The sequence below is a fragment of the Oculina patagonica genome, chromosome 14, assembly GCF_052425735.1.
Source record: "Oculina patagonica isolate OP01 chromosome 14, crgOcupat, whole genome shotgun sequence".
Taxonomy (NCBI): domain Eukaryota; kingdom Metazoa; phylum Cnidaria; class Anthozoa; order Scleractinia; family Oculinidae; genus Oculina; species Oculina patagonica.
The window spans coordinates 21,945,952-21,966,057 of NC_135771.1; the positions used below are offsets into that span (position 1 = coordinate 21,945,952).

At 39.2% G+C, this 20,106-nt stretch overlaps 2 protein-coding genes across 2 annotated transcripts; both read right to left on the reverse strand.

Moving 5' to 3' along the window:
* Nucleotides 1-449: 449 nt before the first annotated feature.
* LOC144639368 (beta-3 adrenergic receptor-like) lies at nucleotides 450-2,472 on the reverse strand. Its single transcript, XM_078498680.1, has one exon. The coding sequence runs from the start codon at nucleotides 1,548-1,550 to the stop codon at nucleotides 693-695; it is 858 nt and encodes a 285-aa protein (XP_078354806.1). The 5' UTR covers nucleotides 1,551-2,472; the 3' UTR covers nucleotides 450-692.
* Nucleotides 2,473-4,603: 2,131 nt separating this feature from the next.
* On the reverse strand, nucleotides 4,604-19,659 carry LOC144639242 (neuronal acetylcholine receptor subunit alpha-7-like). The gene is made up of 6 exons (XM_078498534.1): nucleotides 19,523-19,659; nucleotides 13,323-13,471; nucleotides 9,530-9,574; nucleotides 8,453-8,562; nucleotides 6,962-7,197; nucleotides 4,604-5,601 (listed from the first exon to the last, which is right to left on the reverse strand). The coding sequence occupies exons 1-6, from the start codon at nucleotides 19,584-19,586 to the stop codon at nucleotides 4,868-4,870; spliced, it is 1,338 nt and encodes a 445-aa protein (XP_078354660.1). The 5' UTR covers nucleotides 19,587-19,659; the 3' UTR covers nucleotides 4,604-4,867.
* Nucleotides 19,660-20,106: the final 447 nt, after the last annotated feature.

Genomic DNA, 20,106 nt, shown 5'->3' on the forward strand with positions numbered 1-20,106 from the left:
TCAACCCAATTACTATTCGCCACCTCCACCCTTATCCCCTCCCTCTCCTCCCTCCCCCTAGGTAATTGGCGAACCTATCAAAAGATGCAGCATACAGTACACGACAAGTTCACTGATAGAACACTTTAATTACAGACAATGATTCTCCGTTACACGATCTTTAAACGAATTATAAACCGAAAATTTCCGTATTCACAAGTTTTGCCGTTATCTACAGTACTTATTATACATAAAGAAAATGACTTCTGACAGCTCTTGGCCTTAAGAATGAAATAAGTTCAACATACAACAATTTTGTTACAGGAAAATGAATCTCTGTTAAGCAATCTTTAAAAACAGTTTAACTAAAAATTCCGGTACTTTCTCACAAGCTTTGCCGTGTTGTACAGTGCAAATTATTAAGCAAAGAATGAGATATATTTGTTAACCTGCTTTGAGCTAGTTTTGTCTTTAGATGCGTGAAATGAAAGCGAAAAAAATCCGCAAAGTTCATAAGGTCAATAAGCTTAAGCTTAACTACAAACCAAAAAGTAGTATTACAGTGTCCAAACAGTCACGGTTGCAATATCAGTTTTACACGCAAATTTGTAGCTAGATCTATACAATGACACAAAGTTCTAACCACTTGCACATCTTTTTCGAAGAGTAATCAAACTTATTTGAACTAACAGAAGTCACTGATTATGACTTTTTTAACGCGAGAACATGTCACGCAGTTCGCGCCGAATGTCGCTCTTGAGAAATGCGTAGAAGATTGGATTCACCGCAGAATTGGCAATCAGGACAAGGTAGATGATGAACCTCAGGGTACCAGCGAAGGGGCAGAGGTTGGTGAGGAGACAGATGCACCGGTAGTTGCCTCCGAGGTAAGTGATGTTAAAGGCCGTCATTATCACCACAATCAAGACAGTTGAAGCTCTGGTATTTGACCTTGGGGGAGGGGGTTGGATGACGATGTCGCCCGAGGCGCGGTTGAATTTAACTTGAGCGACCAGTGCCTGTGTTTGGCGGTTGAGTTTCCAGGCAAGGTGAAGCAGACGGCAAGTTGCGATGATGAATACCACGAACGGGAAGATCTGAAAGATGATAACCCGGGAGATCTCCACGAACAAGGTGTATCCTGGGTTGTCTCTGTACGTGAAGATGGCGGGGAGACCAAAGAGGAGAACTGGAGTCATCCATGCTGCAATGATCATAACCCAGATCGTCTCTCTCGTCATGAAAGAAACGTACCGGAGGGGCCTTGTGATGGCAAGGAAGCGGTCAACGGTCATGGCGAAGACGCTGGCGTTCGAACAGTAGAAGAAGGTGAAGCATATTTTGAAGAAGACACCGGCATGAGTAAGATTAATCGTGAAGAAGCCAAACTTGACGAAAAAGATCGGTGGGAAGAAGGATAGGCCGGCACAGAGATCAGCCACGGCCAGCGACAAGATAAACCAGTTTTGAGTGGTATGAAGGCGAGGTTTGGTGATGACCAGGTAAATAATGAAACCATTTCCAATCACCGTCAAGAATACCAGGATCCATCCTAAAATCCAGAACCACATCTAGGACTTGCGATCTGAGAAAAAATTAAAATCAGAATGGCTGTTAGGTTGGAAGCAAAGTAAACAAACCTAAGCGATTCCTTCGTTCAAGGTAGTTTTTCGTCGAGCTGGTAAAAGTTCAGTTCTTTTGCGACTAATCTTTCGAAATGAATGTTGCGCTGTTTATTCCTCGCAGGCGCGTCTTTGAAAAAATTCAACCCCAATTTCTTTCCGCTAAGAAAGTTTAGAATACTTAGTAAGCTCAAAAACCAAGTTAACCAACCTAATTGCCTCCCGCTCCCTTCGAGGCGTTGCTTCTCGCCGAGCTGGTAAAAGTTCAGTTTTTTGCGACTGATCTTTCGCAATGAATGTTGCGCTTTGTATTTCTCGCGAGCGCACCTTACAAAATTCGATAACAATTTCGCTCATGGAAGTTAAAGAGTCGTTAATGGGCTAAAAACCCAGGTAAACTAACCTTATAGACTCCTATGCTTCAAGGCGTTGTTTTCTTGTTGAGCTCAGGTGAAAGTTGTGGACCCTCTTTTTGCGACTGATTCTCGGAATAAATGTTAGACTTTTTATTTATGTCTTGTAAGCGCACCTTACAAAAGACGACTTTCATTTCTTTTCGCTATCACAGAATTTTCCGCCGGTTCAATTGCGTTTTCAGCGAAAACAAATGGAAATGCGAACAACACTCGAGAAATACGCAAATGCCGACGATCCTCGATGAGATATACAAACAGGTGTAAAGGTATGATCTGGAATATCTGTGTAAAGTTATTACCGTTTTATAAAGCTACAAAATCTGGTGGATTATGCTGGGAAGTAGGCTACACATGCAACATATTTTTATGCACACTCTGAAATGCTTGGGCCTGAACACAAACTGCAAATCGTAAGTTAGATTGTGATATTTCGTTGCAAAATTAATACTTAACTATATGTTAATTTTTGTTTTCAAAGTAAATTTTAGCGTTTCCGTGAGTGAACACTACAACTTAACTGATTACGTGCGAACTGCTCAGTTTATCGGTGTTTTTATAAGGGTGTTTTCCACCTTTTGTTTTCGACGATAGAAGATTAATTGATCGAGGAAATGTTTAAATTACTTTTCTGCTTGTAGATAAAAGATTTATTTTAATTTCAAGAAAACGTTTTATGAAAATTACGAATACATTTGGACCTCCGTGGTGAGACGAACCTACTGCAATATTAATATCTACCACCAGAAAAATTAAAACAACGCTGCCTTTTTAATCTTTTTCTAATAAGCAATTTTTGTAATTAGCTATTTATTGTTACTGAAATATTAGCAAGAACTGCATTCTGTAGTTGGACGCCGATTTTCCCAAACAATTTTCAAAATTCAAAAGTATTGTTATGTTAAATTTAGTCGGATTAGTCGCTCTGTGAGAAAAACTCAATGTTGCGAAATTGATTTGCACAGAGTAGTTTTTTTTTTCAGAATAGTTTCCTAATAGATTAATTCCAAACAAAGCAAGGATAATCTGCTAGCGATTTAATAATTTTTTCGGAATAAAGTAGCAATTAGAATATAGCAGGTCGAACAGAAGCGGCCATTGCCTTTGAACGGTGTGTCAAAGGCTCGACGCAGCCTGGATTTTCGCATTTGATGGAAATTAAAGTTTTCAAAAAAGGGATCGTTGAATGTTGTATAAATTGTTTAGGGGGCAGAGGGCAATATGTTTTTGCCATTAGAAATAAATATCTAGAAACCTAAAATTTATTGGCTAAATAAATTAAAGAGTTTTGAATGCTTGTTTTAAATTTGTTATCAGGTACAACTGTTAGTTCATGATCGCAGTCTAATTTATGCGGCGTTTTAGATGAGTGATGGGGATAAAATATGATTTTAAAAAGGTTTGCATTGTTTTAGGTAGATTAAATGAAAATCAACAGCTGCTTAAAATAGCCAATGAAGAAAATCTGTGAGGCTGTTTCTATGACGACCTCTTGAAGTGTAGATTCACATATACATCGAGATGAAACTCGAAGTGCTAATTCAAATAAAGGGCAGATCTTAGGCTATCGGCAATTTAATTCGGCAGTGTTTTGAGCGATTTTCCGCCCTTTTTCGATAAGCGGCCTTGGTTTTGACTAACAGTTTGTTTGTTATTTAAAAAACGGTATACAATGTGACACAACAAACTTCTTCCAGATGGCTAGCTTTTTAGTACGCCTGCACTGAAGAATGATTATGTAATAAGCTAACATGTTTTCCTTCAAAAATAAGACTCGTTCTTTTTCTTGCTCACTTTTCCCCCTAAAATTGCACAAACAGAGAGAAAAAGGCCAGTTCATACACACTTGGGTCTATGTCCTTGTTCAAGACCGGAAAAATAAATTTATCGTGCGAAAAAGTGATGTCTTCGCAACTGAAGATTCACGAAAAGGAGTTGGGGGGGCAGCTTTAGAGGTACATGTGCCGCTAGATAGGGGTGGATGTTCAACCACCTAGATCTGAGGTGAAATCTCAGTTTCACTCTTAAGGTCTAAGGTGAGATACACCGTTTTCTTTTCAATTTCCCGTAACTCAATGTTTTGGTGTCTTTTTCCGGTTTACAAGTTTAACGCTAGAACAAAAGTCAATCTGATATGAATTTCCAATTTAAATCGTTTAGTGCGATATTTGGTAGGAACATAAATGGGTGTAGTAGGTCCTTGAGGGAGTAAGGGGAAGAGGGACAGGTTACCGCTGAGTACCTCTGCCTAGAGCATTATAGAGGGCCTCATTAGCTAACCCTTTGGCCAACAACCGTCGTTTCGCTCCAGCCATCTCGACAACTGACATACACGCGTGTTCCGCGCGCGAGCGGGAGACTATTTTAACCAATCAGTGTGGAATGTTACAGTCGTTATGAACAGTAAGAGGAACGCAAAGCAAACTTTGATCGAGCAGGATATCGATTCAGTGCAATGAAAATTAAACTGCAAACCGATACTGTAAGCGGCAGGACAAAGGCAAAAAAATAAAATAAAACTTATTTAAATAGATCTAAATCTGTTTTAGGTTTGAATGAGTAGAACGCACACCTCGCCGTTTAGCTCGTTTAGTCAATTTTATTCGGCAATTTATCTCTTACAAGCTTTTTGCCGATCTGTCGCGACATTTCTTGATGAGTGCGGCACTCCCACTTGACCTGGACGTGTAGGACTGGAACAAGGGAGGAATAGCTGAGGAAACGCTTGCGTGACTCCAAGCCTCGGGCGCAGGTATTCTCTTTGCTTGTCACGCAATCTTCGTTGGGTTACAATCTTACAATGAAGATTGCGTGACGTATCTACACGCCTGCACGTGTAGGTGGTTAAGTAATTCACGGCCGCTGAAGCCAGATCGCTAGTGTAGCTATGATAGTGACCACGATGAAAATAATAAGAAACAATCTGTCCATTGCTTCCGCGATTTCTTTCCACGAGTCCTTCCATTCATTCTGTTCCTTCTGTTCTATGATATTATCGGCAATCATCTTCAGTGTAGGATCACTGTATGTGTTCTCATTCTTCTTAACTTCAGGCAACTCTAGATCTGTTTGGTCTGTGTCTGGAAGCGATGCTGACCGTACGAAGACTGTATTGCTGGCTTTCTTCCCGTCGCGACGCCAGAGTATAAACTTGGCGAACCTTATCAGAGACGCGGATGGTTTGTTCTCTGCAAAGTGACACCTTAGCACTACAACCGTACCTACCAGGCTAAAACCGATCAGAAATATGGTTGCCATGTAATACAGGCCTAGTATAGCCACATTATCTGACGTCTCCGGCAAGGAGTCAGCTAAAATTAGGAGATAAACGCTCATGGCCAAGAGAATTGTTATGCAAAAGCTAATTCTCTCTCCGCTGTCAGGGGGTGTGATAAAGTTGAGGATGACCAGAAGTATGATCACAACACAAGGCAATATCTGATAGAGCACGTGGTATAACGATTTTCGTTCAAAATGGAACGTGTATGTGACGTCAGAGAAAGGATGTTTGCAGCAGTCATAGATTTTATCCACAGTCTCGATTGTTACATCTTCTAAGGTCCAGTCCCCACTCTCTATGAACTTTTCTGAGGAAAAGAGTTACAATAAAATTGATTAAAATATCAATTAATTTTAAGTAATATATCCAAGTAATATATTCAATTACTTTCACGTAAATGCTATTTATTAAAATAAAAGCAGTCTTCTATTTCTTCCCTCTTTCTCTTTCTATTTCTTTCTTAATTCGTTTAGAAAAGGCGTTTGGGGTTAACTCAGTGAAAACCAACAAATGGCCAATCCTTAACAGGCAAAAACAAATTCTTGACGTTCGCAAACTTTACCATGCTTGCTAGCAACTGAAAACCGGCCAAAATTTTAACTGACCGAATCCGAATGCAACTGAAAAGTAATAAATTCTCATCACTTGTTGCGTTTTTCACAACCAAGTTATTTCGAAAATAATTTTGAGAACATTACAGTATTTAGTACGTAGCTGTCATGTTTGTGTCCCTTTTTGGGGAACAAATATGGCGGCCATAGAATTGTACAATAAGTAAAGTAGATTCTACCATTAATATTATTCGCTTTAACTTAAAATCGTTTTAGGTAGAACTTCTAAATCGTTTTCACTTTTGTGAAAGTTGAAAAATTGAATAAAATATCTGTTTTGCATGTGGCAGATAAAAAAAAAACCTTGTTCCGGGACATAATAAATTTCAAATTACTTTATCTCCTAAACTAAGGATTAAAGCCGCGGTACACCTGAAGGCCGTTTATCTACCGCTTAACTTGGATTTTATGCGAAGATCTCGTTCGCGTTTCAAGCAATCCAAAAACTCTATGCTCAAAACACGAACCTCTGTTTTGAGATGTTTTGTCATTATAGGAGTGATTTCTGGGGATGTTTGGCAGGAGATAGTTTTTTCAAAGGACTAGAAAAATTCAGAGAAATATAAAGAAAAATTGAAGATTTTATGTAATGTTTAATAAATGAGCAGCAGTGTTTTATCAAGTTTAAAACACGAGGCGCAGCCGAGTGTTTTAGTGATAAAACACGAACTGCGAATTTATTGAACGGCTTAAAAACCTTCTGATGTAGATCAACTCGTTCTTGCACTAATATTTAGATTTGGGGTTATTTTGGCCTAGAAAATTGGACGTAAAGTTTAGCCGTTACTTTATCAGATATAAAGACACTCATTAAACATTAATTTCTTTTGTATTTTCTTTATGAATTATTAATGCGTTTTTTAAATGATTTTAAAATTAGAATTTGAAGTTAAAAATTGGTAGACGGACACCAGACAGTCCCCCTGACAACCTGGAGTGCTCTTGCGTGGGGGTCAACTGTCTGGTGGTGTTTCAAATCTTTCTCTTTCTTTGCGTAGGAGTTTTTCAGATGAAACCGCCAATTGTAAGGGAAAATTAGATTTTCATCACTCCAACCTGCATGTGAATGCTTGTTGCTCTTGCTGGCCATCTTCAGTAACCTGTTGTCAAAAGTCCATGATCCAAAAGTCATATCACAAGTCTGCTTATCAAACGGATAATATGTCACCATCATGTCACAGGAACTTTTAAATGTAGCAGGAGACATCCATTTGTTGAATCCAGAACTGTCCACTATAACGTAGGTCTTGAATTTCTCTTTAAATCCTGACAGAGTAACATCTTCATCAGCGCTGATGTAGAGAGAAATGACATATCAGTCGATAAGAGACAATAGATGATAACCGGCTGAACTCCAATCTCGTCCCCTGAGGCCGCGATCCTTCTGGTCTGCACCAGGGATCGGGACCTCTGGGCTAATCTGAAAGCTCTCTAATTATAAAAAGACCACCGAATCTGATTGGCTGTTGAAAACTTGTTCGTTTCACCACAATCTCCGACGCACGCGCAAAAACAAACCGGAACCAGGATTTCCTGGTTCCGGTTTTGGATTAGCTCAGAGCCGTTGAGTTTCCCGACTGCTGGTCAAGGGAAACGCAGGCTCTGGGAACGAGATTGGCTGAACTCTTTTTCGCTGGACAGGTACAGAGGGCCTCCCGAATCCTAAGAGAGGATGTTCTAGGTACATGATGATCAGTACCGAGGGGGTCCCAATCACGAACCAAGAGCCTATTTTACTTCAAATCACGAATCACGTAAATGTTTCAGACAACTTAACGAATCACCTTTCAGTAAAGATTGGTTAGTTAATTTGCATTGAATTTGCTTTTCAAAAGCCTACTAGCAAGATATGTTCTCTCAGACAGACACACTGTAAAACGTATAAATCGAGCCGAAAGAACACTTCCCCTACACAAGATCAGTCGTTTGACTTCATAATTCGTTTCGAAGTTTGTCAATTTTCGGTTTTCACGAACGGTTTCGGCGCGGGATCACGAACCGTTTTCACGTGTCATGCGCTAATGTTTCCTCAAAAGGCAAGTATCACGGGGTTTTTGTGTGACTTGAAAAGTTAAAAAATAAAACATTTCAGTGTTAACGGAAACTTTGAATAATGGTCCGAGTTCTTTAAAAATTACCACCTAGTGTACTTAAACTGTCGATGAGTGTCTCTGGCCATAGGTGGAAAGGGTCGAAATGAATTACAACTTGAAAAATCAGTCCGGCGGAAGTTTTCAAGTTCTCGCTAAGTTCTCGCACTCTTTTCCCAAAATACGTTCTAAACGATCATGATTCGTCCTCATTTTTTTTTCAAGAATTCGGTTGATATCTTCTTCTTGGTGTTCTAGGATTATTTTATAAAGAAGTAGAGGTAATTACACCACAGTTTCGAATCAAAATCCTCGTAATACTTCCCCCCTTTAAACCATGCTTTATTACGTATGACCCCTTTACCACCCTATAGGTTAAGATCCCTGTTCACTTTTTAATACCAAAATCACAGAAATAATGCTGTTTTACAATGGAAAAGTGATACAAGGTTCTTACTTGTTGTAAAGTACAATATCCGGGACCCAAACATCATGAGGTGACATGTGCAGTGTGTGTATCCCTCCATATTTGGTCTCATTCCATGCTAGGTAAGGATTTGTCCACGACTGTGATGAAAATGTACAAAACACTTCGTTATTATATGTTGAACGTCGCTGAGTCACCGCATTAGCAACGGGGTAGGAGAAGAGGTTGCAGGGTGAAGTTGCTAAATTTCCATGCACTTTTCAAAAGGATGCAAGAACGGGACTCCCCCGATGGACTCCCCCGATCCCATTCGAAAGGATCGAGGGTCCTTTTCGTCTCACCTACAATCTCGGACAAAACCAGTTGAGACAAACGCATTTTAAAGATTTTTCGCGAATGAATTCCCCCTCCCTCCTCACTCAATGTTGTTTTAAGGGGTTTGCAATTCACCAGGCTTTGTTTCCATAACACGACAACATTGACAACATTGAAATTGGGAAGTGTGGATTGACAGAAATGAGCTGAAGTACAAAATTGGTGAAAATTAGCAAAGTGTCTCAACCGTTTTTTCCGAGATTGTAGGAGTCTAAATTACGCATTTTGGTCTCTTTAAGGGTGTTCTGGACAAAACGCCAATATTTTTAGCTGTCGAGGTCTCGTTTAGGGCTGCGTCATACTGTATTGACCGTCTAGACCGATCAAGCATGAAAAATGGTATCTTTTATAGGGGTTAAAAAAGGCTTTAGCCACGCTCTGATTGGTCCCCTTTAAGGGTTTAATTGAAATTTCTTGACAAGCTCAGCATCCCCGTCGCTTCATATGGGAGTCCATCCACAGATTGGGGAGAGGGGGTGAGGGTGGGGGTGGAGAGAGCAAGGAATAACCAGGGGAGAATTGCTTACAGGGCTTAATTCAAGATATCAGAGAGATGTTTAGAAGGAATATTTTGTTTCCTTATATACCTTACTTTGTTTGGTTCAGTTAACCGCCTTCTGTGTCCTCGAGTTACGTTACTCGAATAAAGAATATCAGATACAACAAGCCAAAATTTCGGAACCTAGAGAGTTCGCTAAGGAAGCCGTGCTTTGCGCTGTACTGGCACTTTACCTGAATAATCCAGGCATCTGTAGTAAGAACCTGACTTTTAATGTCCTGGAAATGAAAAGGAAAGAGAGCCTGAGAACCGATCCACTTATAACTGAATGTACCTTAAAAGCTCTGCGGACATTTTTAAGATAAACAATACTGCAAGGCTGATCATATCATTCTACGTGAAATAGTAGAGTTTGCGAGACATCACCACGACTAGAACCGATAAAGCAGGATTGCAACCGTGGACAGCTGTTAACTCTTATTGGAGCCCTTCAGCAGTACGGTGTAGCAAGCCTAAATGACTTTTGCTCGAAAGTCGACGCAAATAAACTGCAAAATAACCCATACACTGAATTAAGAATGCCGGTCTCTAAGAATCAGACAATTTCTCGATTTCGCGGCAAGAGGATGGAACTTCGATTTCTTCATACTTTTATGTTAGATAGGCAGGATAACTAATCACTGTATAGTTTGATGATTCCTTTTTTTTAAAGAAAAATGCAAATAACAAAAATCCGTTAAAATCGTATTTGAGGCGCTAATTTTCATGAGTTTTGCACGAGTTTGAGAGCCTCGCGCAAAAACAAATCACTCTACCGTCTTTACACTCAACCAAGTAGAAAGAATGTTAAAAATAACTCCATCGTATCCGGGAATTCGACACGACCTCCGTTTTCTAAAATTCTTAGTAGAGCGTCCTCCCACAGTCACTCACAAAACGTATACCTTTCCTGTAAAAAGCAGGTCGAGGGCCATCCGGCCTAAGCATGATGAGTACTCGGCGCCCCACCGGCGCGACACGTGAATTCGGCGACAGTGAGTCTTATGATTTTTAGGGTGTAGGATAATTTCTGTAAAGTTAAAATATATAACGTTGCCCCAGTATATTGGAACTAAGTTTAAAAAAATAATAATCGTTTATGGCCAATTCGTGTATTAGACCGTCGCCAAAGTACAGAAGAATCTAGGCCTGTATAAAAGAGCGTCACACTATCGCCAGAAGACACATCAAGTCATTATAATACCCAACCTCAGAAGTAGCTATTTTTTGTTAGATGGCCAACGTCTGCCGAACCCGAACACAATTTTATAAAATCGCTTTACTATTAACAAAAATTATTTTAAATACCTTTTTTCGTTTAGCTGGGCGTTTATTTTAGCTGATAAATTTAGGTACCCTATCTAAGGATCACGCGGAAGTTGCGACCCTACTTAGGACGAGAACTCTTCCCTATCCCGGGTTTTCGATCAGTTTTTTCGCGGCGGAGAAAGCCGATCGCAGAGAGCCCCGCCGGAACACGACTTTAATGTATTTTCAAGAGCGCATACACCAAAAAAGTAGTATTTTAAAATAAAAATGGATATGTCCTCTCGAAGTAGAGGAGTAGTGACGAGACACCGCACCAGAAAGGCTAAAACAACAACCTTCCATTTCCAGTGAAATAAATGAACTTTGAAAAAATTTAATGCTGCTTAGCTGCTATGATCGCCCCGATCGTCCTGTCGCCTCTGTCGCTTCAAAAAGTTTGTTGCGATCGGGGCGATAATGAGAAAGAGAGTGACGATGGGGATCGCGATCGCTTCGATCGCCCCTGTTCTATCGGGCGATCGGTCGCAGACCGCGGCGATCGCGAACGATAATGAGAACTACTGCCACAGAGGGAGACGATCGAAGCGATCCAACTGTCCCATGGTGCATCAGTTTACCCAGATACGTTTCCGTTTGGCCTCCTTTGCTTCTCGCCGTAAAACGGTAATAATGAAAAGATAGGAGGCCACGATTTTGCCTTTGCATCGAAGGCTGCCATAAGCGATATCAGAGTTTTGAAAAACACACGTACGTCGATCGGAAAAAACGAAATTATAGTGGGAACAAAAAAAAAATATGATTATTATCTTGTGATTAACCCTATTAATACCGAAGATCGGGGCGATAATGAGAACCCTCGATCGCTTCCAATCGCTTCGACGCCAAAACGCAAGAGAGACGGGGAAATGAGAACCAGCTTCAGACGTGCAACTAGCACGACCAAGGAAGCATGCGATTTTTTCACACGCCGAATGCCATAGAATTTGCTTATCCTTTAAGAGTTTTAGCAGTTTTTTTAAATTTTTATTACTAAAATTTTTAACGCACCTGACCACCCGAAGCCAGGCACCCAATTCGCGAGCGAATGTTTTTTTAGTTGCCAGAACGAAAAAAAATACACATAAATTACAGGCGATTGTGCTGTAAAAAAAAAAATAACTTTGCTAACCAACCAACAAGAACCCCCGGCCCCCACCCACTCACCCCCCCCCCCCCCCCCAAAAAAAAAAAAGACACGAGTTTTTCTCTTCGTTTTCGGTTCTACGGTAAAAAAAGGAATAACTACTTAAAAACTCTACTTGTTAGTAAAATTTTATCCTCCTTCCACCTCCGTTTCAACCAACCCCGCGCGAGCACCGAATTCGCGAAGTTGACTGTACACGTTTTGAAGTATTGTTTTCTGCAAAATATATGTATTTTTTTTTTTTTTTTTGCAGTACACGATAGTTCAAGCATTTCCGCATATCCCTTCCCACACCCACCTACCACCCCCTAAAAGTTAAATAAGATGTGCGGAGATTTATGTGTGAGTGAAGAAGCGAACGATAGGTGGCTAAATACCAAGTACGGGAGAGAAGAAGAGCCGTGGACAAAAAATTGTATCCCGTGCAATAATTCGGACTTCATTATTTAAAATTTATTAAAAATAAGTATTTAGAGGCCAGTGAATATAGCGCCTAGATTACATTTTTTTTTGATTTTTCTTTAAAATAAAACGATTTTTGTTTCCCTGCCTACTAGAAAATAGATCGAAGTTCCATCTTTGCCATAAATGTTGGATTCTAAGCGACCGGCATTCTTAAGTTCAGTACGTTGAACTCAGTTGTCCCTACAATCGCGCGCTGTCACATCACGTTTTTCGGGGGACAAGCAGTCAAAGTGTCACGATGATGTCTCGCCAAGCGAAATTACTGAAATGTGGATAGACACAGCCATTCCAAACATTAAGCGCACGTTCCATGCTTTAAAAAGCACAGCTTATCGGGGGTTAGAGAAACAGGGGGCTTATCAGCAATAAATCATATATCAGCACATAAAAAAGAAATGAAGTTGCCTTTTTAAATAATAATTACGATAATAAATTATGGCTTTTTGTCTCGTTCATAAATTGTTATGATCAGTATCATCTAAGGAAAGTGGAGGTGGGGGGGGGGGCTTAAGGGGAAGGGCGTATTACATGGTGTTTATGTGGGGGGGGGGGAGGAGGGCTTTAGGACGGTCAAGAAACAACATGTGGACAACATTTGATAAGTTACGTATTACTTAAATGGCTATAGAGTTCCATACAAATCCTTACATTTTACCACCGAGTGGTCATACTGTAATCAAAAACCCTTGACTATTAAAGACTGGCAAGAACACAGCAATCAGTAAAAAGTAGAAAAAAGCAAACTGATCTGCGCGTCAAGGAGAGAGATTGAAAAATAAAAAACATAAGCAGTTGAATGTATTTTCCTCAGTAGAGCGATTTTCGATTGAGTGCCGTAAAACCAAAACCAAAGTAATCACTCTAACCAATCAAAGACGCAGGCAATCCAGAGTGCCAATCTATGAAAACTCGAAGCAAATACATGTAGCTGGCACGGAGCGCGTCGAGAGCGCGGGAAAACGTGCTTGAGTGAGTCAAGGTAAACCTCACAAATCCTCGCCCCTCCACACTCCCCGTGCACCCAAAGCCCTTTTTCGAGGAAGGAAAGGCACTGCACACCCTCGGCTTACCAATGACACGATCCTCCCAAGCTTGTAAGAGAAAGTTATGTTGATAACCTCGCCAGGCTTGAGCACGGGCCGAACGTCATGATGGTAATTGGTTAAAAGGTCGTGACGTAATTTTTGTTCCGGGGTTCCAAGAGTAGCTGTCGCAGAATCTGTAAGCAAGTCAAGTGTAATAAAAATTAAAACAGAGGACCATATTTTCGTATCGTTATGGTTCTAATGCTATGTTTTCGACGTGCTCTCTCTAACCGCTGAGGAAAATGGGGGAAATGTCAAAATTCGACCAGCTGCAAGATTGATTCACTACGATAAGCGCTTGAAGAGAAGCCTGTAGCACCTGAATTAAGCTAAGTAATAAAAGGGGGGTGGGGATCATGCGCACGCACAGTTCACGACTATTAAAAAAGGTAAATCACGTTTCACGGAATCATAGGCGAGGAAGTCAGTGTGCACTTGAGCAATGGATATCTTGCACCTGTTCTTAAAGGAATGGTCACGATATTTTAAGTCATTTTTCTGATTACTTCCAAATTGAAAGAAACCTCAAAATAATAGTGACGGTAATGTGGTAAAACAACAATGGAGTAAACGAAACGCGAAAATAACCAAGGATGGTTTCGAGTGACGAAGATTAAGACAGATTACGAACGACAAACGTGAAAAAACTTGCCAGATTTTTCAAGATGAGTTGTCCGTGACTGAGCTCCTTTAAATATTTAGTCATCGCGCAAATTGTGTCCAAAAGTAATCTTCCTTGCACGGCAGGTCGGTTTTCACGGAAAAATGAAGAATTCTTGTCAAGTTTAAAGATTATCCCAAAATTTTCTTGCATTCACATGTCACGACAAATTAAACATGTCATTCACAGTTCACGAACAATATTATTTTATTATCACGGATCAAAGAGAATAAAAACGTACAATCACGTTTCACGAGAAACCCCCTTACGGCACCTCTAATAACAAATGTCACCCCATGAGACTTACTGCTCAGATCTGATTATCTATCCTAATGAAATGAAATGAAATAGACGGAGATGAATGAAATATTAAATGAAGTAATTATTCGTTGACATGCACTATCAGATCAAGGCTAATAATTGATTGAGCGACTCGTAAGAGGTTCTGCACTTCTAATCATTCGATTCGCTGTAGTCACGGAATGGTCTTTCAACGTAAAAAATGTCAATTAACATACAAAATACTAAAAAGTCAAAGGGAAAAACAACAACAACAACTTGGTAATGATCTAAAGCAACGCGACTAGTCAAGTGAAACAGCGGTTTTTCGCTTGACCGGAAATAAGTACATGACAATATGTGTTGATGTGCCGCAGATTGATATGATACGACTTTAGCTGTAAACACATCACACAACATAGTTTGCTTTGAATATTTAAAATGGATTCAGTCGCCGCGGCAGAGACCGACAGCCTATCAATTCAAGAAAAGATTCAAGCTATCGCTCAGCAAAGCGAAGAGAATTTCAACGAAAGCGAGATTTCCGCGACAATAGGAACGTTGGAAGAAGGACTCAGTGTTTTAGTGAATGAAGTTCAGGGGTTACAGAACGATATGGATGGCATTGAAAAGGACACTGAAGACTTAAAGAAACGTATGAATGAATGTTCCAAGCTTGTAGATGACACTACGGAGTGAATTCAACGCTATTACAAATGGTATTATAATTTTCGCCACATTGACAAGAGCCTACAGTACGAAGATGGCTATATGTTCATGTTATGGGAGTTGCGGACTGAAATTCAAGTTCGTCACGACCAGATTTAAAGAATCGACGAGCATCAATTCCAGTAAGAAAACTGCAAAGTAAAACGGACGCAACAATTTACGTACAATCCGTTTAAATCAAGCAGGTTTTCCCCGTACGACAAAAGAGTTGATTGAATAGAAATGATAATTCGAGACAAATGTGAACAAACTAATAAGGTGATGTCAGATGTATAATATAATACTGTTATGTATTTTATTTCATTTTATTATGTAGAACTCCGTAGGTGTCCTTTGGCGAACACAAATTATTTACCCGCGCCCGCGCTGTAATTCTGTAAATCATAAACAAACCACGGTCTACGTTGACTGAAGGTTAATTACTGTAATTTATTAAAAATCACTATTTTTTTGGTGTTGCTCTATTTGAAATTTAAATATCAAACCGTAGCATTTAATTTATTATACCCACGGGCCATTAAATAACATGCGTACTCGGTCGAATATTGATTTCAGGCGCAGAAGAAAATATATTGGCGACTCTATTTTTAGTTGAAAATATTCGCTTTTGTAATCCGAACACTCGAGGGCTATCACGCAAACTCAGTGAGGTCCCATGTTACAAGTTCGCTCGAGTCTTCGCGCAACAGTAGATTTTTAAAGTGACCTTCCTTATACATCATAGGAAAAAAACAATATTTTTCCTAAGTTCGTGGTACGTAAAGGCAAGGCCCTTAGTTTATTATTTGAACAGTGTCCCTTGAATTCTTTTTTATTGATGTAGCGGAGCATTCTGGCTCACTCTCTTATGACCTATTCAGTTCCACATAGTACCGTTTTAGCAACTGACAAAAGGCCAAACCATAACAAATGACCCTCATGTATATTTTACTCGTTCCGACACTAATCAGCCCTCAGGGCAAAGTATTCCGCAAGATGTAAGAACTGATATTGCCCTTTTTTATTGCTGGAAAAATCGAATACAGTCAGCACAAGTCATGTCAAATTGTTTTTTACTTCAAAACAGTCTTCGAAATTAACTTGGTAAGCGTTACGGAAAGACAAACAAACGGCATTTTCGAGTAGAATCGTTGTCGACTTTAAAATCCGCAATTATCTTTCTGCAGTTAACAGAACATGAAGCAGGTCATTTCAATTTTCATCAGCAACATAACAACACTGAATCAAATCAGCGACCCGTGGAAGTAGTGCCGTAGGGTAGAAAACAAACTATTAATAGTAATAAAAACAATGCTTTGTACTGCTCGACTAAGTACTCCGATTAGCTTGCAATATTTGGCGTTAATGAAGCACTGCCGAGTGTTGCCTTAACAACTTCTTAAACGAAAACCGCGGGTCATCCACTTTTTGACCAAGTTTGATGCTTTCAGGATGAACAGAAACGAAGTTATAGACCTTGAAACATGGTTCAAAATCTATACAATTGACTCTAATTGTGAGCCAGCGTCCCCCAAAACCATTTTTATCCGTTTTGTGACAGCTGTAAAATCCTGCCAAAGATAGAAATCACTATGTTTGCCCATTATAAAGAGTATCACAGAAATCATAAAAAAATTAAGAGGTTATATGGTTTTGGGGGACGCTGTCTCAAAATAAGAGACGTTGGTATGAATTTTAAACCATTTAAGGTCCATAACTTCATCTGTTTTCATTCTAAAAGCATCAAACTTGGTCTCACCGTGGTTTTCATGTGTCGGGGGTGGAAGCGGAATCATTGGACTTTGGATATTCATGATTCCTGTCTTATTTTACCTCGATGATTCATGATTCTTTTTTATAAATTTTATTCAATATTCATGATTCATTTCTCTTTCTTTTCACCCAGCTTTCAAAATAACGTGTTACCAGTTGTTTCTGTTGTTTTTCACTTACAGGCTGGTTGCGCATTCCGGTTCCCTGCTAACAGAGTCTCCTTTTCCAAGTGGAGACTCTTCTGGCACGAAAATATGCCGGAAGCCGCGATGTAAATATTTTCAGTCATCAAATTATTTCTAAATATTCACTGTAGGTAACATACTTGATCACTGTAAAGTTAGTATTAACGGGATAAAGATGTGAAGCCAAAGGTACAGTCGTGTTTCCACTGCTTTCCTATAGGGGGGGGGGGGGTCTGGGGGCATGCTCCCCCAGGAAATTTTGAAAATAAGATGCTCAGAAATGCGATTTCAGGCCATTTCTGGAACATATTTGTTAAGAGTTTAGTAAAATGACCCATCAGTTTAATTTTTGTTACGGTACATTCTATATTCACAAGCATTCAATATCGATGGAAGCATTCATTTGTTATCCAATGGCAATTCAAAACAAAGAATTGAGTGAAAATGGAGCTATAATAACCTGAATATCAGTAGACAAGATCAGAAAAAGTCGCTAATGGCTATTATTATAGTTTATAAGTTAAGCCTAGGTGGCTCTTTAACTGTATTCGGCCACCTTCGCGTTACTCGACCTTACTCGGAATAATTTTCTTTTGTCCAGTGATTTAAAAACACTTCCCTCCCAGTACCTTCTCTTAACTGCATCGAGGCCCGCACTTTCTAACCTGTGGTTACCACTAGTTATAGTTTATAAGTTAAGCCTAGGTGGCTCTTTAAGTGATTTTGTAAGCCTTGAAATTGATCTGGTCACCTTTCAAAAGGACACTAACGCTTTTGAATACGCATTTGTAGTTTAAATCCGGTTAAACTTATATAGAACACGCACAAAGTTCCAATCATAAGTTTTCGATTGAAACGGTTCCGATTGGCATGATCGATATTCAACAATACTTTTCACCAAACCTGGCAACCAAAATAATTTTCTAAGTCGAACACAAAACTCCGAAACAATTCTACCAAAAACGGTCGCACGCTTCAAAAGAACACGACCTATAAATGATCATAAATCCCGACCAAACCCGCTGATTTGTTCGAGGATTGCGGTTGTTATGGACGGCCTAAAACGACTTGCCACTCTTGCCACTCAGTAAACCATTAAAAATTAACGACGTGATTAAAATTAATTTTTAAAAATTGGTCGCTGTACTATAACTATATGCCCATGTACTGCAGAAGAAGTAATAGGGGCTTCGTTTTACAGAAAAAATGGAAATACATTATTTGTCGCCGTCAGAAGCAGTTTTGTTGTCACACACAAAACATTTTTGCTAGAGTAACTCTGTATGAGACAAAACACACGCAGAATAAAGCAATTTTCATGGAGAGAGATGAATTTGTTTTTAATATTAGTAATTTCGACCACACGTCGAGTGCGATGAAAGTGACACTAAAGTTATAAATGTGAATGATGAGGCGATTAGATGTGATAACGACTGTGAGTTCAAAGGACTGTGTCACGGATTTTAGCAAAAGTTAGGCATGGGAAATGAGCATCAAAATTAGATGAAATTTTAAAAAAAACCTCTTAAAACAGTGAAGGAACATTTCATAAAAAACAGCACTGAAATACAAAAGAAGGTAGGGATGGTTAAACTGAGGGACGAAGATTGAAACGGATTTCTAGTAACTCATTACGCCCGGAAGACACATTTTGTTGCAATGAGGCTATGGTCTGGTCATTTAGATCCATAGAAGTAATTTCTTTGCAAACATTAAGTTTCATAGCCAGTATTTGGCAAAACTTAATAAAAAAATTAACTCAGCCGTGACACAGTCCCTTTAATCGCATTTACAAGCTTTGAACGGCGAAGTGTAACAGGATTCATGCAAATTTAAAGGAGTGAGTTGATAAACTCTTTCATTATAAAAAAATCTTCGCAGTGTTTTGGAATCTTTCACGACTAATGGACAGTTCTGAAAACTATTTTGTTTAACTAATAGATCCTTAACGGCATGACTCAAGGAAACTAAATGTAATGAAGCGAATGGTTTGACCAAACAAGTACTATAAGTTTTCCTGTTCTAAAACCAGCAGACCTTATCCAAGTGAGATAGTGATGTATTAAAATGTCAACTGATTCAAGTTCGGGGTCATTCATTTGTGGTTTATCAGTCAAGCAAAAGTTTGACGGTTTGTTATATCACGGATTTTGGTTAAAAGAGGTGATTTGTCAGTAAAAATGCTGTGAAAGTTTTGAGAAAATACCATTTACTATAGAATCTTGGTGCTTCGCTCTTCGATCAGTTCTTAACAGTTCAATGCAAAACTGTACGGCATGCAATGATTAATAATTGAAATTTTCAGAGTGTCATTAACCGGCGTTCAGTCGTTGCTTTCCCAAGAACTATAAAATTGAATTTGTCGTCTGAAAGAGTCACTAGAGTAACGATAAAAACCACGTCTAACAGTGAAAAACCACTGTCGGTTGATAGTCAGATTTCGCCCTTTTTCATCAAACCGTTTGTGTAGTGCGTTCTGTATTTTCCTAAACTTGGAACCTATTGGAAGAGTACTATGTCTGAATTAATTATAAAATACTCTTATGACTACTTGATATGTAAAAATTAAAGCAAAATACCTTTCCTTGTAGTCAATATAACTGCTAAAATCCATTTGAGGGTCAAAACTCTCCCAAACTTCATTTTAAAAGCATGAGGAATGTGAAGATTTTTACTTCATGGCCTTGGAACGTGCTCTGAACAGCGTCAAGTTCGATTAATTACTCGTGTACATACGAAGCCGAGTAAAGAGTGTTTACGGCTTACATCTTATCACCGGGGAGCTCTTTGAATTTAGGCCTTGTATTGTGATTAATTCAATCACACAGCAAGCTTTTAAAAACAGTCATTTCAATATGAATAAAATCCATTTCCTTACACCGTTAATTGTTATGGGAACTAGCAAATGTACTTAAAAAATTTAATTTGCACGAAATTCTAGTAACTTTTCATGACGACGACCTAAACTGTCAAATAAAAATTTGCCCCATTCATTATTTTTGCCATTAAACCTATTTCTTGTAATTTTGATAATGTTAACTATACATTACATGAAAAAGGACCCATCAGCTATGATTAATTTGGATAGAGTACCAATTAGTTTTCAAGACAGTTAGATGTAATTTCAACTATTTACATTATTGTGATCACACGCCCACTCAGA